The 24,697-nt window shown below is 40.0% G+C and overlaps 1 protein-coding gene across 6 annotated transcripts in view; it reads right to left on the reverse strand.

The window, feature by feature from the left end:
- Window positions 1–563: 563 nt before the first annotated feature.
- The window catches only part of RAPH1 (Ras association (RalGDS/AF-6) and pleckstrin homology domains 1), an 84,372-nt gene continuing 60,238 nt past the window's right edge, over window positions 564–24,697 (reverse strand). For 3 of the 6 annotated variants that reach the window (XM_042874260.1, XM_042874262.1, XM_042874261.1), the window contains exons 5-14: window positions 23,250–23,327; window positions 21,916–22,075; window positions 20,294–20,415; window positions 18,591–18,656; window positions 17,676–17,819; window positions 16,913–17,023; window positions 14,866–14,964; window positions 14,187–14,307; window positions 13,385–13,527; window positions 564–8,898 (exon numbers count right to left, since the gene is read on the reverse strand). In XM_042874260.1, coding sequence (XP_042730194.1) covers window positions 6,922–8,898; window positions 13,385–13,527; window positions 14,187–14,307; window positions 14,866–14,964; window positions 16,913–17,023; window positions 17,676–17,819; window positions 18,591–18,656; window positions 20,294–20,415; window positions 21,916–22,075; window positions 23,250–23,327 — 3,021 coding nt within the window. In that variant the 3' untranslated portion in view covers window positions 564–6,921. The other 3 variants (XR_006179540.1, XM_042874264.1, XM_042874263.1) reach the window with 3 other exon arrangements.

Consider the following 24,697-nt stretch of genomic DNA (forward strand, 5'->3'; position numbering starts at 1 on the left):
CTGTACTGCTGCAGCTTTTGGCTCAAGGCAGAAATGACTTCAGTTTTACATGTAAGCCCAAGTACCTCAGAGCCTCTCAGAATTAGTGCCCTTCCTACATGAGCAGGAATTCAGTGTGAGTTCTTTAATCTTAATTTTCAAATCCCTGCAGTAGCAGCTCACAAGTGCTGCACAACCAGCCTCTGTGCATCCCCCATGGTGTACAGCATAATGAATTCCCTGCAGTGGACCCCAGTGAAGGGCTGCACCAGCATTTACCAGCCATCAGCTGTTTGAGCAGAGCTGAACTGAGTAATGCCAGGACCTTGCACATCTGAGGGAACAGGCAGATGGAAAAGGTGAGCTTACACTCTGGGTCTTCTTTAGACCTGTGGCTGCTATGTACAATGCTACTGATACAGCCAGCTCTGATCCACTGGAAAGAGCTGTGCAAAGGAACAATAAGTAGTAATTTTATCAAGAATGAGCAACCTGTAGCAAAGCAGGAGCCCTGTAAAAGGGAGCTGCTGCTGCCCTGAGAACAGAAGGTGGGTTCTGAAGAAGGAAAAGGGCAAGACAGAGGATTAAAACAAATTATTAAATTTAACTACATCTTTATTGAATTGTGCATATTCCATTGTATAATGATCTATATTGGGTACTCTATAATGTATTTCTTTTGTCCTCTCTCATGCTTAAAAAAGTATATTTATACATATATTTATATATATTTATAATATGGCAAAGCTCCCCCCAACCTGAAGCTAGCAGTCTAAAAGAGCTTTGATATTTCTTTTTTGGAAAGGGAAGAAGAGGGGAGGCAATCCCATTGAAAGACAGAATGTGCAATTTTCTTTTTTAAAGCAGTAAACATGAATGTATTTACAGCACTCATCACAAGTTTGCTGTATAGACAGATCATCATTGCAGTGACACTTTCTTCTTACATTTGCATCCCCAGTATCGTACAGGATATCACTAGTGGCTGCTACCAGTAGTTACTGTAAGCCATAAAACAATCCGCTGCTCCAGTTAATTTCTGCTCCATGGCAGTCCACTAGGACGAAAGCTAAGATTACAATTGTAACTTGTGAAAGTATTGATTTTCCTTTTACTTTTAATTTAAAAAGTGCTGCACCAAATTAGCAACAAGGGAGTCTTTGAGCACAGGTTCTCTAGCTAAACCGGCCTTTGCCCACGCCCCTTGCACGTCTGTACTCTGTACTCACTTACCTACAATGGTGAGTCAAAGCAAGGGCTGCAGGGCAGCTGACAGCAGCAGCCCTGCTCTCCTGCCACACAGCAGCTGCAGCCCCTGGCAGCTTAGCCTCAGGAGCAGCTGCTGCAAGCACATCTGCGTACCTGAAATGTAGCTCTGAATGCATCTTTGGCATCTTCGGAATTCCTGAGTGAGAGAGAACTATTTTCCACTCCAAGGAACAGTTGGTTCAATTCCAAAGTGCAACAGACAGGTTGCCTTTAAGTGTTAACACTTAAGGGGGTTTCCAAAATCTGTTGTTCCAGTTTCTTCTCACTCATTCCCCTCACTAAATTCCTGCTGTAGGGGACTGGGCATAGATGCAGCACCAGCTCCTGTTCCTTCCAGTTCTTCTCTAGCTCTCCTCATTGAGGACATACAATTCCCACAAACAGAGCTCACTGAATCCTTGTCCTACTTATTTTTCTCACATTAGTGGCAGTTACTTTAATTTTACATATGATGGCCAATCATTTGCAATTTAGTGGCTTAAAACTTTTCAAAACTAGACAAAGCCTGTGTCTCATTGGATTGCAGTATTAGTGAGTGCTGACCCCTGCACTGTAATGCTGGTTTTGTCACTTATTTTTTTTTAACTAAAGGAGAAAAGGAATTCAGAAAGGAAAATTGTTTTAGAAAAATGTACTTATACTTCTAAAATAGAAAGTTTAAAAAGCACCAGCATTTTATAGAAGCTTGTAAGGGAAAGCTGTAGTGTTAAATGCTCTCTGGATTGCAGTCTACTCCAAGTGAAAAAAGGAACACAAAACTGAACACCAGGAGCCACAAATAAGGAAGCTCCTACAACCAAAGAAATAAAACTGCCCTTGTCCCCAGGTCAGGAGCACTGTTTGAACAAGAATATAACTCTACATCTTCACAATGAGAGGGGAAAAAAAAAAAGGAAAAACCACCACCAAGAAAACAAAAATGCTCATTTGTTCTGATCACATCTTCACTGTCTTTACTACATTCTGGCAGGAGTTCACATTGCTCATGTTTGGACTGAGACAGAACTGCAAGAAAGCACACGTGTGTGACTTCCATCTTATCAGCATATTTATGCCAAACAGAAAATACCTTTACAAACTACTGCTGCTACTTGGAAGTAAATACTAAAAACCAGGAAGAGCATCAAGTGTTGAAAATTCTGCAGGTAACAAATTGAATAAAAATACCACTACAGCTCTAGGAATTTGGCTCTATGTTAGCAATATTTTCAGATGGTAAATCTTATTCTCTACCACAGCAAATGTTCTCAAGATATAGTTAAAGCCATACAATGTCCCAATTAATCAAGGAGATGCAACTGATTTTAATGTGACTCACTACTGGAAGTAATGCTCAAGTAAGACCCATTTATCTTACTTTGAATAAGAGAATTTTACCAGTAATGGCACTACTGCATTGTAGTACTGCTTTACTACTGTACAACAATTTAAATCTATGCAGTTTTCTGTAATAAGCAGAAAAAAAATCTTTTTTGCCCTTCTGCAGTTGAAACAGCACTTTTGGTTCCTTTAACTGTGTAAAGAAATAATTTTAACCCAGAGCAAGACTGGCCACTCTGATCTGTGCTACCTGGTTGCCTAAGAGCACAGAACAAAGAAATTAGGAAAACAACAACAACAAAACTCCACACGTGCAACTCCACAACAGTAAATCTTAAAATGCACTTGTTAAAAAATTGCTCCCTCTCCCATTAGTCCTGAAGACAAAGTGATTCAGGTACCTTGTTGTCGTTCCCTGGTGCTCTGCAGGACACTGCACAGTAAGTTCAGGAGAGGAGCTCTTTGGCTTTGGGGCTGTGCACCACGTTAGAGCAAGTAGTCTTTTGTTGCACGAGGAAGCTACTGCGCAGAGGAAAGCAGGTAATTTCCATGTAAAGAATTGAAATAACTAGATTACTTTCTTTTTTGTGGGTCTTGTGCCTCCTTCCTGGTTTGAAAGGCAAAACAGAAGACTGGCACGTCCATCTCAAACGTATTACCAATTATTTGTTTAGAACCACTTGCTAAAGAGCTTTCTTGTTACATCTTTTCTCTCCTCTTGTTACTGCTGTTAGGAGAGCCTAGTTTTTCCCTTCAAAAGCAATCCCCCAAGAGCAGAATTAAAGGGAAGTCAGTGAGCCCCTGCTTTCTATGCCCACACCACACGGAGTGAACTCTGCTCTCTGCTGGATGAACAGAGCCCAGCTACCCGTAGAGGCAGATGTCACCACTGGAGGAAATCTGAAAGAACAGGCACTGGAACAGAGTGTGCAGAATGCCACTATCTGCTTTCACCAACTCCTGCAGAAGCAAGGCTTTCCCTGACATTGAGTCAAATTGTACACATACATGTAATTAGGGCTATCCATTTTCAGCATTCTAGGATGAAACCATGTGCCATCTTTGTGTACAGAGGGTGCTAGCTCGGCCCTCACTTGTTCATTTGAACAGTGCCAAAACATAGCCCCGCATTTGCAGCAAGAAGCATCTTCCTGCATGTCTGAAATTTGGCTCCTTTGTTTTCTGATGATTTTAGCAAAGAAAATGGTAGAATTCTGAAACCAGTGCACAAGGGCAAAAAACAGCTTGTAAATAAGGCATGCAGATGTGCTGTCATAAAAGCAGTAAATACACTAGAAAAGCAAGTTATGTCAACAGGTCTCAGAAGGAGAAAAGGCATCCAGATTTTCCAAACCACTCTGTATCCAGATTTCAGTGCTCATCAGAAGGAAAGCTGCAGCCACTTGCTATATTTCTATATGACTACTTACTAATGAAGGAAGCTGTACTAAGAAGGGTGCCACCTTTGCTGATGCTCATTCTTTGTGCTGTAAAGTTGGTGTTCAATTTCTGTCTCCCAGCAAGCTCTTTAGTAGCCTGCAAAATTAAGCATGGATTTACCGTCTCGTGGGAGATAGTGGGTAAATGAACTCGGGCACAGGAACATTAAAAGAACAAAGCTCAAACACCTCAGAAAAACCTGCACTCAAAACATTGCTCTGCCAAATGCAAATCCCAGAGGCACCTGCACTGAATGAACAGAAGAAAAAAAAATGGAACCATCACACACCAACAGAACTGTTTTGCAGAGAAAGAAAGAGGAGATAAGCAGAATTCCCTGATTGCTCTCGTCTGGGAGCACGCACTGCATCAACTCACATTTGCACCCTACCAGGGAGCAGAGAATGTGCCACCTGCCTACTGCCAGTATCAGCTGGGGAGTTGTAACTGTGTCTGCACACATTTTGCACCACTGGTGGGTACGAGCCCCTGGAGCTGTATACAGTACAAAGCAGCAGAAGGACCAACGTAGAAAATTACAGCACCCATGAATTCCAGTATAGCTTAACAATTTTTCTATTAACTTATTAGCCAGCTATACTGACTATGCTCAAAATCAACAACATAAATGCTTTTAAGGACACTTCATAAGCACAAAAGTAGTAGAAACAGAAATTTGCGAACAATCTGAAAGATAGAAAAAAAGTGCCTTTCCACAGCAGTGCTTTAAAAATGCACACAATGGTATATCCTTATTGCTCAAAAAAACTAGTCTGAAATACTAAAATAATTTCCAGAGGTGCTGAAAGAGATTTCAAGAAGGGATATGAAACAGGAAGGCAGAAACAGCACCATTGATTTTTCTCTTTTCATGATGCACTTATTTAAAATTATATAGTTATAGATGCGTCATTTTTCCTTCTAATTGGCAAACTTTTTCCTATTGATAAATTATTCACAAAGACATTTATTTTATTATTTAGATTTTTAAAAAACTATAAAAAAGGAACAGCAAGCCCTCTCACAATATTTCTATCAGCCAGAATTTCTCTACCACGAGCTTAGCTTGTACCTTACTTTAACGCTTGAAGACACCGTCAGGTTAAACTACTGCCTTTGTTTCACTTTTTGTGGGAAGGAAAGCATGTAATAATACTTGCTTTTAGAGAAAAGGTAAACAATAATAAAATCCTTTTGACATCTGAGCCTTGACAGCATCCCTGTTGTGACCAAGGAAGTTGTAACAACCAAGGATGACCTGGGTACAGGCCCGATATTCTGCTTAACCTACATAGATTGTATACCACTACCCTGTACGGAGCATGCATAACACACAAGAGCACTTACGCTAACTGCACTAACTTACTGTGTCCAAACCATGGCTAAAGCAGCATCGTGAAACTTCCAAAGTACAAAAAAAGGACTGTGGTACCTGATGCCGTGATTGTGACTCTGTGGCAAACAAAAAAAACACCAAAGCAAATATTTCCTACTCATGCAGCCCCTTAAAACTGTCTGCAAACATTATTGCCTCTCAAAGATTTTTTTTTCCAGTCCTCCCCTTGGCTGTTAGAAGTACAACTTCATAATTAACAGCTCTATGTGTTGGTCACAGTTCCTGGTACGTCAGAGAAAAGAAACTGCAGCTGTGTTTGCCTCAAGTTACCAATACTTTCTCTCTTTCTAGAAAGTAATATTTTCTGACAGCTACTAATGAATTACAAACAGTACTTTTAACTGTTTCCAGACACTTGTTTCTGTAACGGTAACACATCTTACTGGGCACAGACAGCATGAGACTGCGCTAGGTATGTTCAGTTGAGAACGTAACACTGCCAAAACCTACCTGTTTGTTCAGGGAAAGAGTTACACGTACAAGTGGTGCATCCACAGGGGTCAGCCTTGTGGGTCGGCACTGGTTGCAGGAGTCCTGGCAGCTTTCAGAAGGGGTTAACAGAAATAGTCACCTTGTGTCATAAAAACAAATGATCAAGCCTACTATAAAGTCAAGATGCATAATGGATTGGAATAGATGTACTTCTCCTAGTTATTCATGGACAAATAACTTCAAATTAATTTGTAGCAGTGTATATTTTTAAACTATTTGGAAGGAAGGGGGAGGTTCTTTATAGTATAAATATATTTCACTCCAGCCCACTATATATAAAATCTATTTTCTTCCTCATAACATACTCGTTTTCAGTAGTATTATGACCAGAATGTTTTGGTATGTTGTGTTTGCATTTTTAATCAATGACCAGCGTGCAGTTACTAGCAGACTCAACTCTGCACCATTTACCCATCACAAACTGCCAAATTGTTTGTTTGTTTGTTTTCCCTGCTTTTTTTTTTTCCTTTCTTCCTTTCTCCTTCTTTCTTTAAAGTGCCCCCGACAGTTTCATCTTTACAATCAGATTGGTTACAGAGTCCGATTCCCAATAACATAGCGACTGAAACAATAAATACGGATCTACAAAAACATTCTGGTTATCTTCTATAATTGCAATGAAATATATCACAATATATTATATACCTACACTTATAATACATGCACAAACATGTCTCACATGGACAGACACTACAAAAAATTATCTTCCCCCCCAAATGCAGAAAAAGTAAGAAAAAGGGATTTTGGTCCAATCCATATGAAGGGTAAAAGAAATTGAAAATGTTAAGTCAACACCTCTCTACCCACCTCCCCCAATAAAATACTGACAACCCCCTGCCCCCAACTGTTTTGGCCTAGCCATAAGGGGGGAATGTCTATCTTTAGCCTTGACTACAGTTTGAGATCACCTCTTTTGACAGGGCTATTATCCACGTCCCCACATTCTCTCCAAGTGCACAACATCACGGGTTGGCTGGTCACAGAGCAGCCACAAGTCATGGAGAGCACCGGCCCTGGGTGACCGACTACCAGTCCCGTGACAACTTAGTGTTCTGATCCCTCTTGGGAGGCGCGGGGGGTGGCCCCCTCCGTAATGTTGCATAGCCAGATATGTGGCTGCCCCCGAAGCTGCTCGTCTTCTGCTGATCGGCCAGAAGCTCCGGTGGGGGCGGCGGCAAGGCCATGTCGTCCATGGTGGCAGTGGGCTCTGCTCTGGACATCCGGGCAGAGGAGAGGGAGCCGTGCCGGGTGATGGATTTCCGCTGCAGCGTCCGGTTGAGGTCTGCCAGGAATCCTGGCTGAACGCTAAGGCTAGACTTGGGTGAAGTGGGCACTTGGGGGCCAGGTGTTGCCGGTGACTCTGCGACGTCTGCCTGTGTCAGCCGAGTGCTGTCGTTCCGCTTCGGACGTGTGGGTGGTGGAGCTTTTTTAACTGATGGTTTCGACCACGCCTGAGGCTGAGGGTTGACCACAGCAACTTTTGGAGAAGTGCTGCCTGAAAACACGGATGGTATCTCAACGGGGGGGAGAGGAAGATCTATTTCAGGTGGTGGTGGTGGAAAGTCTGAATCCGACGGCGGAGAAGGAAATTCAACCATAGGTTCCTTCCCTGATACACCTGGAGCAAGAGCCTTGGCCGGGATCCCTCCCTGCGGAAGGACGATGGGCAAGCTCACACCAGAGAGATTGAGCTTTCCGGGCTTTGGAGGGGCCACAGGAGGTGATGACTCCTTTGATGGAGACCCTGATGGCTCTGGTGGGTGTGCAAATTTGCTGACAAGGTGGTCCACTGAAGGTCTCTTGGACTCACTGTACTCAGTGGAGCTGGTGGACTTGATGCTGGAGTTCCGCTGAGGTGTTGGAGGTGGTTTCTTTGCTCCAGGGCTTGATGTCTTGCTGGTCTTTTTGACTGGAGACCCTGATTTGTCAGGGGGGGGAGAACCTGCAGAGGTAGCTGGGGAAGGAGGCGGAGGAGGAAACACTAAGCTGCTCTCTGGTGGAGGAGGTGGGAAATCCGGTGAGGGAGCAGAGGCAGGCTGCCATTTGGGTTTTGCCTTCACCGCTGGAGGTGACTGGGGAGCCACACTCAAAGGAAGGGGTTTCAGAGGCTGGGGCTCAGTGGCAGGTGGGGTGGGAGGAGGTGGGAACTGGCTGACTATCTGCTTCACTACTGACAGCACTGGGGATTGAGGTGATGGGGGAGGCTTCATAGAAAAACTCTGCTGCTTTGGAAATGTTGGGGGAGGAGTGGGGCCCAGAGGGGCCGGGGGCAGCGGAGGCACCTGGGGAGATGTGACACTTGGCTGTTTCTTACTTGCAAGAGGCAAGGGAACTGGCACAGGGGAGGTGATGTGTGAGACCCCTGGTGACGCTGCCTTCCTGCTAGGCTGTGGGGGGAGAGCTGTCATGAGAGGCTTTGGGGGTGCTTGGGGTGGTGGTGGGGCAGGCACAGGGGGAGGTGGTGGTGGCAATGGTGAGGCAGCAGCAGCCACCTGACTTACATTTGGTTGAACCTGATGGATTTTGGGAGGGGGTGGTGGAGGTGTGAACTGTGGTACAGAGGGGGCAACAGGTGCCGGCTTCAGTTGTGCCATGGCTGAGCCCGGTGTGGGGGGAGGAGGAGGAGGGGGGGGAGGTGGCATGACTCCATTGGGCGGCACCAGTATCTGAGGCTTGCCTGAGGATGGAGGGGGCAGGGGGGGCTGCTGTGCAGCAGCAGGGGCCTTGGAAAAAGGCCCACCGTGCTGGGCAGCATTCTGCAGCCTGGTGATGGTGCTGTACTTAACAAACATGGCAGCAGGTGAGGCAGCAGATGGGGCGGCCTGGCTGGGGAGCGGAGGTGGCGGAGGAGGAGGAGGAGGTGGTGGCGGAGGAGGAGGAGGGGGGGGAGGGGGTAGTGGGGGGGATGGCTGTGATGCTGAATAGGGGGTCACCACTTTTGTCTGTGGGGACACAGGAGGTGCAACAGAGATGAAGGGCCGACCTGCAGGCTCCATTCGCACCTATTTAGAAGGGATTTTTAGTGAAAGTAGAGAGGGAGAAAAAGATAGAGAGGAAGGGAGGGAGGGAGACAAAGAGATTATGAAGTCAAGATCTAAATGAACCTATCATTAAAAATTAAGTGGCAGGATTATAGCATGCAGGAATATTAGGAAAACAACGCAGCAAGAGATAGTCCTTTACCCTGACAAGCCTGAACTGTACAGTATGGCCAGCCAGGCCGGTAGGGGGAGCTGGCAAGAATCACCGGGACCAGGTCTACTTCAATCTATGCTGAACAGCAGGAAGAAAATAGGTTTTTTTTTCTGGGGGACAGGCAGCTGTACCAAGTGCGAATCACTGATCCTCCTGTGAGCAAGCATAATGAACCAGACTGAACGTTGCCCAGAGTGCTCCTGGCCACAACAAATGACACCATGCAGAGCAAGAGCCTGCAGGCATCTTTTCACTCAGTAAAACTAGAGTTAAACCATACCCAGGCCTCCCTGAGCATCTGGCAAGCCTTCGTGTTGTTAGCTTAGGCCTTAATACTGCTTAGCATTACAGAGCGCAGAAATCCTGAACTGCTCTAAAACACATGAAGAGCAAGCTCTATGGAGATTCTGAGATCCTTCTATTCCACATGCTCTGACATCAAATGCTGTCAAGGGAAAAAAAAAAAAAAGAGCAGAAAGAGGGAGTAATGAAGTCTCCTAAGAAAATTTCCCCAGAAGGAAACGCTTAGAGACAGTTAGCTTGGAAAAGCTAGGCATGCAGCTATTATGTCATTAGAAAAAAGAAAGACTGGGGAGAACTGTATAAGTGAAACAGCAATGGAAAAGCAGCAGGCAATGCTTTAGTCTACTTATTGGGTTTTCTTCTTGTTAAATTGTTTCTCTAAAATTGTAAACCTACATTCTTATTAAAAATTAAAAATTAAAAAGGTAATGACATTATTCAAGTTTATCAGAACTACAATCACCTAGTACAAAGTGGTTTTGCTACAAGCCAAGTTGTCATCTTCACAGTGTACAGCTTAAAATCATGCATTAGAAACATAACACCAACACAGCAACTAAGCACACTCCGTACCTAACTTCACTGGTATGTATTATGCCACAAATTAGCCCAATTATGCTCATTTGTGCTGCATAAGCTTGCTTATAGTTGTTTTAAACACAGGTGCGCAGTTTCTATATGCACAGGAATAACACAAATGTTAGAGTAAGAAACAATAAATAGTAATTTACAACTAACGTAGGTGTGCCTCTACCTGTCATATTAAGCATGTAAAGCAAGAGTGTACATGGTTCGGGAGCTACCTCAACGTGTTCACACAAGCAAGGGGAAATCTTGATCTCTTGCGCATTGTTAGTCTGTAATTACCATTCTCCCAATCACTCAAGTTAATGTATTTTCAAGTAGCAGCCCCTGACCTTAATTCTGCCCTGTATAAGGCACCACGGGTGTGCTGACCTTAGCTGTGCTGAGCTTCGCTTTTGATACCTGAGACAGCAAAAGGCAACAGGAAAAATAAAAGCAGCATAAAACAAATAGGGAGACTGAGACATAAAAGAACAGCTATCTCTGAACAGCAAGATTTTAGAGAATCTGAAACAGGGAGCTGTCCCTCATGCCTTGTCACGTAAACACACAGAGCACTCACTTTGACACCATGTGTAGCATCTCATTTGAAATAACATTTTCAAAATCTAACAAGAAAAACAAGACAATGAGATTTTCACTGCCCAGCTGTGATGAATGTGTGTGGGTGAACACAGCATTCTTTAGGCAGAGTAGCCTTTCAAAATACGAACTGGACAGACTGGCATTTTGGAAAGGCAGCCACTTAAGTCTTAGGTTTACCTCATCCATTGAAGACAGTCATTTTCACAGTGAGCAAATTGAGCACGCAATGGGAAAGATTACTGTACCGCAGGATGGCAATCTATTCCCACTCTCATATAAGCAAATTACATTTCCACAATCAGAAAAAAATTTCAATCAGACTTTGCTTATAGAAAAACCTTGAAACAGATATACTATCTCAATTCATATTTTTATCATATATCACCATGGCTATCTGGAAATCCCCAAAATCCTATAAAAATAACAGTAACTACTGTTTAAAATAGTAACTGTGAGGTTTCTTCAGCTGTTTTTCCTAAGTAAACAAGCTTTTGCATTTGAATTGTTTGCAATCTCTTCCTGTGACAGTTGCTTTTGGACTGGTTGGCCAATTTCAGCCAAACATGACATCTCAGTATATTTTCAACTTCAAAAAATGGAAGTGAAATTATTTGCACCTTTAAATGGGGGAAAAGCAGGCAGAACCAACCAGTGCAACATCCCGACCAGCCTCAATGTCATCAACCTGCTGAGCCAAGAGGTGCTCTGTTCTGCCCTTCTTGTTGAAGAAGGTAAGAAAAGGGTGACATGGGGAAGAGACAGTTGCAGAAGTGGAAAGGACACACTGAACAAGCCAAGCCTCCATTAATTTTGACACTTGCAACAACCTGCCTTTATATATTTCTTAAGCAAGCTCTGTCACCAAAAGCTAAAGCACTGGAGAATTACTAACTCTGAAGATACTGTTTGGAGACTGATCTCCCTAAACCAGCACGGCTCAGTTTGCCGTCTGCAAATCTGCAATCTGCTCTACAATTGCAGGTGCTTTTTCACGTCAATTACATTGTATCAATACTGTTGTTTCCTTTCTCCTAACAGTTAAATATTTTCTGTTGTTAACCCTTCCTTGGGCCAGACCTGCACAGGTTAAAAAAAAAAAAAAAGTACTGTAGTTCTACTTAAGTTAAATTTGTGACCAATTTACTCAGGATTTTCTTAGCATGGTTTCAAGGTTTTCAATAATTTTACAAGGTTAATTTCATTTGAATTCTTTGGATGTTTTGCTTTGATCCCTTCACCTGTGCTATGTGTGAGGAAGAAAAATACACCTTGTAGTAAATTTGTACAAATAAAGGAATTAGAATTGATGAAAGCTTGAAACATGGATGGCTCTTAATAGGGAATAGTCTGAATATTTTATTTGTAAAAATGCTTTAATCAGATAACAAAAATTATTGGGGTTTATGTAAATAAATGAGCAATTGCCATTGGCACTGTGGACTGGATAAGAACAGCGGTGGTCCAAGGTGCTAAAATTCAAATTTTCTCCAAAATTTCATAGAAGCAAGAAGCAAGATCTCGTATGAAAACCAAAACCTCAGAAAACACTGACATTACAGTCTCATAGCAGTACTCTTCCATCTCTGTTGGATAACATGCTAGACAGACTCACATGCCCTGTCTTTTTGATCCACCCAGCCCCTGCACAAATGATGCATCCTGTACACATACACAAGCCATGTGCTGATGAACATGCAGCAGGTTTTGCACACATGCAGCAGAAAAATCTGGGTCAGAGTTTAGCAAGCTATGTTCCTGGGCTGTGTACTACTTTGCTATTACATTGAGATAATTTCCAAGCCTGCAGACACTAACAGAAAATTTCCAAGTCTCAAAGAAAACAGCCAAGTCAGTTTTCACATTGCGCCACCTGTACTTTTTCATTTGTACATGTAATTAACATTGTGTCTTATTTCTAGCTATTCATCTGATGCACCAACATCAGGTGTAGTGACCCATGGTTTTCTTTTAAAAAACCTGCTTCTCTGGCTTGAACCTACAGTCTGAGAAAGATTCAAAACTGCATGAGTGAAGGTACCTTCCCGCAATGTACATAACTGCTGCACTTAATACCAGTATTATGGCTGTTCAGGAAATTCCTTTGAGCCTCACAACCAACCAGATGAAAGGACGGTTCTGCCATCTGTGAAGGCATTCACTACACCAGTCAACTACTAGACATAAAACTAACCAAATCACCACAGGCCCCAGGAGTAAATGGATTAGTGTCTTTTGTAACTTTCTATCAGCAACAGAAAATAAAGTCTTTAACCTCAAACGAAGTCGATTTTAATACTGCTGCTTAACAGTACTTGTGTCTACCGCCTTCATTTCCACACAATATAATACCAAACGTTGGAATCCAAACTACTAGAGTGCGCCTTATACAGGCGTACCTGCCTTCAGGTCTCAGTTGTCTGTGGAATTTACAGTGGAAAGATGTGGCCAGTTAACAGAAGAAAATCTTAGTGAATTAATTTCATGTGTTAGCTTTTAACAGCTGATCTTTTTATTTGTTCTTTATACAACGCTAATTCATAAGATTATTGTGAAGGGCCGTTGCATGCCTTCAAAGACCAAAAGGCTTCTGTGCACACTAATAAAAACAAGAACAGAAAGTTCTATGAGTGAATTCCCTGAAAAAGTGATTCCTGGGGAAAAAAAAAACAAACCAAACCAATTACATGGCAGTGTATGTAAATAACAGAGTAAAAAAGATGAGAAAAATCCATCCCCACTTCAGACAGAGGTGGAAGAGGTAATGCTCTGTCTTGTGCATTCTGTTGTGTGTTGATTCTCAAACTAAAGTCTTCTTGTTACCTTGCTGGATTCCTCCAGTTGCGTGCCTCGCTTCCAGGCCTCAGAGAACATGGAGCTGACAATACTTTGGGAACGGACATGTCCAGTTGGCTGGGTGTCAGAAACTCCACTGTCAGATTGATTAGAATGATTTGATTGAGATTCTGTTTAAAAGAAAGTGAAGAAACAGCATATGTTTCTGAACATAAGAGTGAAGCCACCATGCTTACAGTGGAACTCTATGTGACATTTACTAGTCATGCTTGTTAAACATTTAATTCCAACAAATGACACTGTTCCCACAAACGACTCTGTATGTTCCCACTCACAGCCAGCCCACTGAAGACTGCTGTCTAGACGACAAAACAGAATAACAGAGCATATTCCTGCAGGCACACAAAATTTGCCCCAGAAGCAGAATCCCCATTTTGAATCTCTGACGAGACTGTGTGGAAGTTTCTCTTTGGGCAGTGATTCTTTCCCAATTACCAATTTAAAAAATGTCAGTCAGCAAAAGCCACTTGCACCATTAAAGCATAGAGCTGGATTTTTTTAAATGATTTTTTTCCAATACATGAAGATAGAGGCATCACAAATTTGAAATGAGGCTTCCTCTTCTCAGTATCAGAAAAACAAACTCTTCTGGAGGCTCATGACAAAGTACTATAAGTTCTGAAAATACACCACTGCAAGTAACGTAAAACACATTTTTAGATTAATAGTCCATTCCCCCCTCAAATAGCTTCACTTACAGTCTCCAAGTATTTGGTAACAAAAAAGTAGTAATTAAATCTTTCTATTAAGAGACAAGTCACATAATTACCTGGCAAACTAGATGAGCTGGAGCCTGACTTGATACTGGAGCTAGACAAGGAAGTCCAGTCATATGCCGATTCTGTTCTCTTTAGTGCATCTTGATAGTTCATATACAGTTGCTTCCCATACTAAGTGAAATGACAAACAAATTTAACTACTCCATAGGCTAACTACTATATAGGCTGTGTACCCTTTTCGGTCTGTTGATCTTCAACTTTAGCTTCTTTGTTCCACCTTTTTCCCCCCTCAGAAAAAGGAGAAACACCCAGAGACAAAAAAGCATGCTCTCTGTGAAGGATTTCACACAGAATTAATTCAGTGCAAATTTCATTTTGCTTTACTTAACAGCAGTGGCAGCTTCCTCACCACAAACTTTTGCATTTTACTTAATGAATTGCTAAAAGAAAATTAAAAAATGTCTATGCTAGAACAGACAGCATCAAACCAGCTAGATAATGCAAGAAGTGGGCCTAACACAAGCTGGAGATACTAGAAAACAATTATGTGAAACCCAAAAGGGAGCTGGCAAACATTAAGCCAAGATACCAATTTTGTCATTTGACAATTAAGGTTACCAGAAATAGAAGGAAAGGATTCGTGTGGATTCAGCATGTGTTTTGCCAAATAACTGCAAATAGTTTCATACAGACCATGACAACAATGGAAGACTGGCTGGAGGATGTTACCTTAGCAATGCGGATGCCATTGATCCATTGGTGTAGAGTTCTTACATCATCACAGCAAAGATACTTGATATACTGGGATTTCTTCTGGATCTGAGGATGCTGCATAAAAACATTAGCAATAACCATTATTTTAATGGGTAGGAAGGTAAGGAGAGCTATTTAACTGCTAAGTTTTATAAAGACAAATTTACTGCTCTTCGATGGTAGTACATGTTTTGAGTTCACTTACAAATATTTGAAAGCATTTCAGGAGGTAGGGGAACTGTTTTACACAGAGATTGGCAGCGTGTCAGTGAGCACTGACTTCGGGTATGAAACACTAGGAAAGGGTGAGTCTTTCAGTATTTTAGTTCTGCACCTTTTATCTACCTACAGAGCCTTCTGTACCATGAGGCTCTTCATACATGTTTCTACTCTCAAACCAAGTGGTCAGAACAGTCTCAGCTTGTAAAAACATTGCAAGCAAAAGACAGCCAAAGTGCACAGAGTTGTCTCCTTTACTGCCCCCCTATGGACTAACCACCACTGCAGGGAGACAAATAGTATTTCAATCTTCCCTCACGCCGACGTACAGTACCGTGGAGGACACTCTTCTTCTAATTTTTAACTAACGATAAAAATTTAACTTCAATATTCTCTTGTCTTCCCTTATGCTCACAACAGTAATAAATTACTTTTTTAAAATCTATTGACATAAAACTTTGGTTTATTCTGGGTGATCAATACACTTGAAAAAAATAATTCATCCATAAAAATGATACAGATAGAAAGTGGCATACAAACATAAGAAATCAATTTTACACAAGTAACTTATAATTATACCTACAAACAGTGGTATTTTTGCATTTAATTGCATTCAATTAACTATTCCAGTGACTTATAAGAACAAAGAAAATATTTCCAATCTTAATTTTATGCCTTCCTCTTTAATCTCATATCCCAAACTTGACACTCAATGTCTACCTGTCAGTGGGCCCAAACATTATGCCCTCTGTTAAAAGAAGGGCAACATGTTTTCTTCACATCACAGACAGGCAGCCACACACTCCAGGCACAACAACCATTTTAATGTACTGATGTCAGTACCCAGCACCACTTGACACAAGATGATATGAAGTTAGAAGGAAAATTTAAGTCTAACTGTAACTATCTTGTTACTTGCGCCATTTTCAAATTCATGAAAATACTTTACTTGCTACAAACATACTGTGAAAATATGTTAAATAGCTTTGTAGCTAGCTATCTTGCAGGAACTAACACTATTTTGAACAATGTGTGAGAGTTAAGGAAGGTTTTTGTTTTGTTTTGTTTTGTTTTTCTTTGTAGGGGCAAGTAGTGACAGGAGGAGGGAAATGGCTTTAAACTGAAAGAAGGTAGATTTAGACTAGATATCAGGAAGAAATTCTTTACTGTGAGGGTGGTGAGACATTGGAACAGGTTGCACAGAGAGGTTGTGAATGCCCCCTCCCTGGAAGCATTCAAGGCCAGGCTGGATGGGGCTGTGAGCAACCTGGTCTAGAGGAAGGTGTCCCTGCCTATAGCAGGGGGGTTGGAGTCAGATGAGCTTAAAGGTCCATTCCAACTCAAACCACACTATGATTCTATGAAATTGATGCAATCTAAAACAACCAAAAGCATTAATTAATAACTCTACAGTTTAAGATTAGGTCACTGATTTCATAACGTTTTTTTTCTACTTGTACTTCTATTTGTCTTAATACTAAGAAGTTTCTTCCCTTACAGCATCCCTGTCTCCCCAGGTTGGGCAATATGGGTGGGCTTGACACTAATCCCAATTTGTGCACTACTCTGAACATATGCTCTGAGAGGACAGGAAAACCCTGACATTAGTGTTTCAAAGAGCATTAAATCCACTAAGTCTGCATTCCTGTAAGGCAGCTGCCAAAGATTTTGGTGTAATACTTGATAACAATTAAATAGAACGATTAAATAGAGTAGGAATCGTCAGTCTGGCAGTTCAGAGCAATATGTAAATATTTACCAAGTCATGAGGAGCACAGAGAACAGGCAACAACTATTCTCCTACCTTCAGCACTAAGCAGTAGTCTGTGGGAGCTTTGTATTTGTTCCGATAGTCCTGTCCGTAGTAAACGTTGACATGATCTAGCTGTAGAAAGCACACGAGATCCCGCGAGACCTATTGAGTACAAAAATACTAATTTACAAAACAGCTATGTAAGAAAACCACAAACACTGAAAAAGAAAAAAAAAAATAAATAAATAAAAAATCAAACCACTTTAGTGTTAAGATTCAATACTAATATGATACTATCATTAGTTTCAATCTGATTCTAACACTACCAGTACAGCAAGGGAATACAGCCATGCATAAACTCTTCCATCAGACCTTTTTAATCAGGATATTCTTTTTCAAATTCTGTCTATTGTGTGTTCATTTGTATTTTGCCTCTTGACAACCAATTACAGCAGACTGCTAATAATTACTCAGCATTGCTATCAGAATGGATTAAATAGGACTGATTTGACTGGGAACTTTTACATTTGCTGTTAATTAATCTCAGTGAATCTTGGGTGTTTCTGACCACCTAAGCCCAAACTCACTCAACAAACAGACTCCCGTTGTCTTGCATTTTTAAATATGGGGTTAGACAATTCATATCAAGTGTTACCACAGTAATTTATAGTAAATCTACAATTCACTTGCACAACAAAGCTGCACTTTTAATTAAAGGCTCTGGGCAGGGCACACAGCTAATAAAGCTGAGTCTTGTGCCCAAATGATTTCTCAGCAATAAACAAGACAGGTAAATTGCTTTAAAATAGCATACCTTTGCCTTCCCCTTAGGAACATAGTAGATTCCTGAAGCTCGTAGAAGAAAGTAACGTTTCTTCCAAGATTTCTTACCATCCTCTTTCAGCCACAGAACTCCTTCAATTTCTGGCACAGTTACAGAACTTCCACAGAAACATTCCTGGAGATAAAAACGGTGGTTTGAAAAGTGACAGAAAGAGAACGTACAGCATGCAGTGTTTTGTTTTGCTTTTTATTGAGACTGAAATTCCGCATCTAAGGAATGCACACTGATTAAGGAAAGGTTTTTCTCTGTGCAATATGATCAAGTGGAAGCTATCACACTTCAGCATAGGTATGTCTCTACAAAAACATCTCAAAATTATTCTGTTTTCAGCTTATGAATGCTACAATTTGTTTGATCTCTTTACTCCACGCTTCCTTTTTTGTTGTCCTTAGTTCTGTGAATTGTTTAATACTGAACACATTACATAACTTCCCTTTCTGTCACTCACTTTTAAAATCTAATTTTTAGTGGTTTATTTTAAAGTGTAACTGAAATTGTTTTTAACTACTTTGCTTACTAACAAAACTCAAGATTCTAACATGGAACTAGTCACTGAACCAACACTACAGAATTTCGTACTGAGTAACAATTTGGAGGGTGCTCAAAAAAATTCTGTCATCTCAGGTCAACAGATAAGCAGTAGTTCTCCAGATTTCAACTGTTTAACCACCACTACAGGTAACCTCATTTTGGTTGCCAAAGAAAATAAAGACACATTCAAAGTAACCTATTTTATATGAAATACAGTGACATTAAAATAGTTATTTTTCCTCAAATGTAACATATTCCATTTTCCCATTCAGATCCATCCATTAGATTCAATAACCACAAAGTTTTAGAGTTTAGTTTCAAATGCTGATGTTCTTTTTGTTTTGGCAGTCTCACCTCTAGCAGCACCTCTTTATTTCTGTCTGCCATCTCAGAGGTTTCTTTTTTCCCCAGGAGATAGTTCTGTAACAAGAGAGAGGTCAGGATTTCTATAGGCATTCTGAAATAAAGCCAAATAACATTTCTCATTTGCCTTTCTATAGGAGTAAGAAACAAGGTGTTAAGAATGATACTCTAATTAAAAACTTTATAATCCAGATGAAACTATCAGATGGCTACATCATACATGGAACTTAATAAACAACCACCTCTTCCGAAGTGCCAATCAGTCCCAGCTCTTATCCTAAAGCAATAGTCTCATAATAATATTTTCCTGGCTTTCCACACAACAAGCTGACTGGTGTAACATATCCAGAAACAAAAGTAGGGTGAACTTGAAAATGCCACAGTATCTTAAAACGTGTTAAATCTTGACATTACTGGTGTGTTGACAGAAGCACACGCAGAAGAAATGCATGTCTTTTCACCTTGTGCTGATAGTTTCTCTGAAAAAAAATATTTCACAGAACTACTAAATACTCCTTGTCTTATCAGAAGGAGCTTTTAAGCAACAGGTACTCTATCTTATTTAAGAACTACTCCTATGCTTTTCTTCAGCTTGGAAAGGATAAAGGCGATGAAAATCTTCTTCCCAACCTCTAGCTCTTACTGGAAAAAAAAGAAAACAATATTCATAAGTTCCAGATCAAGCCTTCAAATAAAGGTGAAATATGTGTATTTAAAAATTGGTTTTACGCTGGTGTCTTGTGCTCTTGACAGTGCATACTACATGTAATGTAGTAAACGTTTATCAACACAGTCTTAAAACAGTTTTTTTTGCAGAGCTTTGCAGCTTCCTAACAAAGCACTGGAGTAAGACCCAATTTTCAGTTTTTGCTTGAAAGTAAATTTACAGCGTACAAAAGGATGTCCATGCAAAATTGCTACTCAGCTTGCTAGGTAAACAGGGAGTCTAGATCCAAGAAGTTACCACATAAATGCCATATCATATATGTCAATATAAAAATAATCCATGACCTCAAGTGGCAAGTCGCTACTAAGAGTTAGAAGAGATCAAATTATAGTATATACAAAACTTTTCAGCTCCAAATTCTTCAAAGAGCTGCCTCCTTGGTAATGAACTGCTGCTGGATATCAAATATGTAGTTAACATTTTGAAATCTCCACTATCATCCCTCAATAATCAGTTCCCAAGAGAGAAGAGGACCCTTTTGTTTCCTAAACAGGGAACATGGATGAATAGAGGCAAGTCCCAACTTTCACAGGGAAGTGTAAGTCCTCCTCTTGTGTCACTTGACCACAGTGTGTGGATATCCTCTTCAGAATGTTCACCTTGTCAGTAAACAAAGAACACAGTGGAGCAGCAATACTCTCAGCAATACCTGCCAATACCTTGCTTGTATACTTATTTTTGTGAACAGCACTAAGTGCAATTGCTGTGAAACTGTCTGCCTTTATCACTATTAAAATTGCTCATGAATACATTAGGAAACAGCTTCGGCTCGGGTTTTTCTGTTACACATCTGATCTTTTATCAATCACAGCATGGATGTATGTGGCACTGAGATGTAAGGTTGCCTGGCATTTTTATATGGACACAAGTATCAAAATAGAAATATTAAAATGAATGCTAACAAAAGCATTATGAAATTGCCATCAGACATGCACATACATACAGTCAACATACGCCTCAGGCTTACCTGGGGATTCTTAAAAAGTGCGTATTTCTCTATACGTTCCACGAACATTAGCTTGTTTTGACTGTCTCTCGTCCAATTGAGAAGATTTTCAACTAAATTTTCATGATCTTCAAAGATCCTTTCTGCAGCAATAATAAAAGAGCAAACATTTTAATCTGTCACTTTCTGTGAAATAAGCTACACTGTAATTTCACCAGGGAGATGAGGCATGTATGGAAAAAAATACACTTCAAGACCTACTAAAATGAAGAAGAAATTTACAACACAAACTAGAAAGAATTTAGTGAACGTTTGCAAGTGCCCAGCTTAATTTTACACACACACACTATTTTCACTTCTCTCTGTTCAGGCTTACGTAACCATCTGTATAACAAGCCTGAATAACCCATTTGTTGAACTTGACAAAGCTAACTATCCCACATGAATACAACAAATTCAAATAACAATATCTGACATGTTGTAAGAACAAATAAAAAAAACAATCACATTTATATATACTCTGGTTAACAGAGCTCTTAGAGGAATTTCTTAGGTGGCTTTTTCAGCATTAATTTTGTATCTACATCCCCAGTTGCTATCTCACTCAAAGTGTCAAAAAAAGTCATAAACAGTGCTTAGAGGGAAAACAAAATGTTTCTGAAAGGTAGAATAACCCTAGTTAGTAGGAGTATGGTAGAAGAATTTGGAAAATGGATTATGCCTCTGTATTGAGATGGTTATCACCAGTATAGGACGATGAAAAATCAGCAAAAAGGAAGAGGGGAATTTTTAAAAAGACAAAAATTTACTGAAGTGGTAGAGAAATATCTGAAAATTCTTATCCTAAGTCTTTGGGAAATCACTGACCAACACTCTTCTCTAAATGATTCTCAAGTAGCACCTTGCTCTCAGCAATTATTTCCCCTTTCACATAGGCCATATTGTCACTCAGGCAAAAAAGTTTTCAGAATTCTTTGGGACTTGTTTTAACTTGCCTGTTAAAACCAAACATATTCCTCTCCAAATCAATTACACCACATTTTTACAGAGAGCATATGGCACTCACCATATCCAGATCAAGGAGCTCTTACTAAAGGAGCCTGAGATGACATAGGACAACTCAAAATCCTCAGTAATTAAGAACACTAAGAGTGAATGCAACAAAATGCCATCTGTAGGGAATGAACTAAGATTTAAGATAGCAGAGGAACAACACAGGAAGTTAATAAGGTCTGGGTGATATCTTTAAGATTCATAAGGTAATGAGTTATCCTCTAACAGACTTTTTTGTATGGTGAGATTTTTTTTTTTTATTCCTCGTCTCACTCTTACATGAAGAACACATCAAAACCAAGAGGCTCAGTCAATAGACATTACTACAATTCCTCTATCAAGCCTTCCAATTTAGACATCGTTTTAATACCAAGGAAGAAAACATTCCCACATCCATTTGAAACAATGCGTAGTGAAGTTCATGCAGAATTATAGTCTGGCAAACAAATTCACAATGATGAAAGAAGATTACTAGCCCTGGATATTAAATACTATGAAGTTAAGAATTTAAATTACTCTGAAGACATCAATATGCATAAGTACCACATCAACAGATAAGAATGACAAACGTTTATAAATAAATTACTTACCCATCTGCAATTCAGAGATGGTTTCCACCAACGACCAGTCTAAACTATAACCACAATGTGATTTGTCCATCAGATTGTCTAATACTTGTCTCACTGTCTGCCTCTCATCCACCATCATTGTTTTTGAGCTGTCATCAGACATGTGGACTCTGATCACCAACTATTGAGCAGAAAATCAGAAAAACACAAAGAGGTTCAACTTACCACATTTTCTACATTTCAAGTAAAAATGTACTTTTTAAGGCCTTTTTCTAAGATTTTGTTAAATAACAAAATATTCAGATCATTCAACATTCTCCTCAAAACGTAAAAACCCATAAACATCTGAATGACAATTTTCTCACAAAGAGGAAAATATGTAGGTGGCACAAGCATAGATTGAGAATTATACCAACTTACACAGAACATATTTCTTCAGATTTGCAAGTCAAGCTTTCTGCCTGCTTTTTCTCTATTTTCTAACAACGTTATCATATATGCAGCACACCTATACTGTCTTATTTTCCTGGAGACATTAAGCATTAGTATACAACAAATATACTTTTAAAACACAGTGGCTTTTCAGAGTCCACTTTAAAGAGGTCACTGCCCAGAAAGAAAAATGCACTTATTTTTTCAACTAATAAAAAAATCTGAAGTCAATAGATTTTTCTTGCTAATCATTATGCTGCTTGCTTCCTTTTTACTTCTTGCTCAGCTGCAAAAGTTAAAATGCAGTAGTTGTAATACACTAGTACTACTAAGTTTTAATTCCCATCTTCCAACTCAGGACATTTTTTAGGTTTTGATTTATAAACACTAAATGTAGAAGACAAAATTACTGGAACGCTTCAAAATTAAAATAAGAAGGCTAAATCTGGAAGGAACATCTTTGATGTTGCGTCAGGTGGTGTCAGACTTCCTTCACTTTGTAACCTCTCTGTGTAATCTGAAACATTTGCATTCTATTTATCGCTGGAAAATCTGACAACACACGTGTGTAAAGAAAGGATTTGTGAAGAAACTCACATTTGAGGTGAGAGTGCTTAATACACAAAGACAGTCTCAGGAGGCTAAATCTTTGTTTCAGCTGTGGTGGCAAACTATTCTAACAGCACACTGGCTGCAAAATTCCTTAAGCAAAACATATTTGTATTAGATATGCTAGGATTTTTTGACTGGCGTCCAGATGAAAAGGTACATTATCACTCTAGATCAGATCTGATCACTACAGCGTTCCTGTTTTCTTTAAGGTATCGCAATGGTAATAGACACAAATGAGAAGTATTATGCCTGCATTTTCCAGGTGAAAAAGTGTAAAAAAAAAATCTCATAAAACAGCATAAATAATTTACCTTTTTCACTTGTGCTTCTTTAATCTTCTCTAACGCCACTCTAATCTTCTCAGCTTTCAGTTTAGCAGCCTGTTCCTCCTGAGGGGGCAAGACACACCAAATTACAGTTAAACACACTCCAGGTGAGCTTTAGTGGATTTCATTTTGAAGCTACCACACTTGAACACAACTGAAACTCACCCACCTATAATTCCACAACTTTTTGTCAGCAATGATGAAGACTATTATTTTTTAGAAAGTGTTACTTCACGTGTCTGACGCTTAGAAACACTAATGCCATTGCCTCCAAAATAACATATTAGAGGTATATATTTTATATATGCACACATGGTCTATCTCTATTCTCTTTATTTTAAGTAGCCTGGCACATTATCACCAGGTACTTTACCATACTTATTTAAAGTCACTCTCTTGGACAAGACACATTCAACAACAGTTCACAACTGAGTGCAACCAACAGACATACGACAAATACAAGAGCATAAAGAAAGTACTGAAAACAAATCCTTCAAATAGAGTTTCACACTATGCGCACGGGTTTAGAAGAATTAGCAATAAGTAGCCAGGACACTTTACTAAAACTAGACTACTCAAAACCATAGAACTATTTTTTTCCACTTCTCAGTGAGCTACTAACATTCCTACCAACTGCAAAACGCTATTTCCTCTGCCACCTGTATTATTACTTAACAGCTTTTACTCCCTCACATCTGTGCCCATGCTATGCACCGAAAAGAAACATCAACTAGGTAAGACAATCAGCTGCCCTCACAGAAATATAATGTTTGACAATAAAAGGAACCAGTAAATTCACGCGAGCAGAAATAATATTGACTTGAAACTCTATTTGGGAACTCAACTACCTTAAAACGCATTTTTAATTAGTCTACAGGGAACCAAAATTCTTATTTATCGTAAGAATGGTGTCACAGAACATGGAAAGGTTAAATCAGAATAGCATTCTATTAAAAGAAAACAAAAAAAAAAGTGCCATTTCAAATTGTTTCAATGCAAAACACATCTAGAATTCTACAGTACTCTTTCTTGGTTGCTTCCATCTACAGAAATAAATTATTACCAAAACCTGAGGTTTAAAATATTTCTAACAGTGATGGTATGCATCCATGCATTTAAAAACGCATGGATGATTTTGTTGATTTAAAAATCAACAAAAGATTTTCTGAAGTTATCACACATTTTGAGAGACTTGGCTTGCAGTTTAAAAAGCTGCTCAGTAATTCAACCATAAACTTTTATTGCTGTACAAAGGTTGACAGCACATTTGGTTTTGCTCTTTGCTAACAGCAGGCAGCACAATTTTCCACCCCATTTCACTGTGCACCTGTGCAATGCAGCTACTGAGAGCTCGTCCCAGCAAGAGCACTTCATAGAACTGAACACAGGTACCTGCAGCAACAGCCAAGAGAAAGCAGCAATCAGCTGGGGAC

The sequence above is a fragment of the Lagopus leucura genome, unplaced genomic scaffold (genome assembly GCF_019238085.1).
Source record: "Lagopus leucura isolate 7727_CA_CO unplaced genomic scaffold, USGS_WTPT01 Super-Scaffold_100012, whole genome shotgun sequence".
Taxonomy (NCBI): domain Eukaryota; kingdom Metazoa; phylum Chordata; class Aves; order Galliformes; family Phasianidae; genus Lagopus; species Lagopus leucura.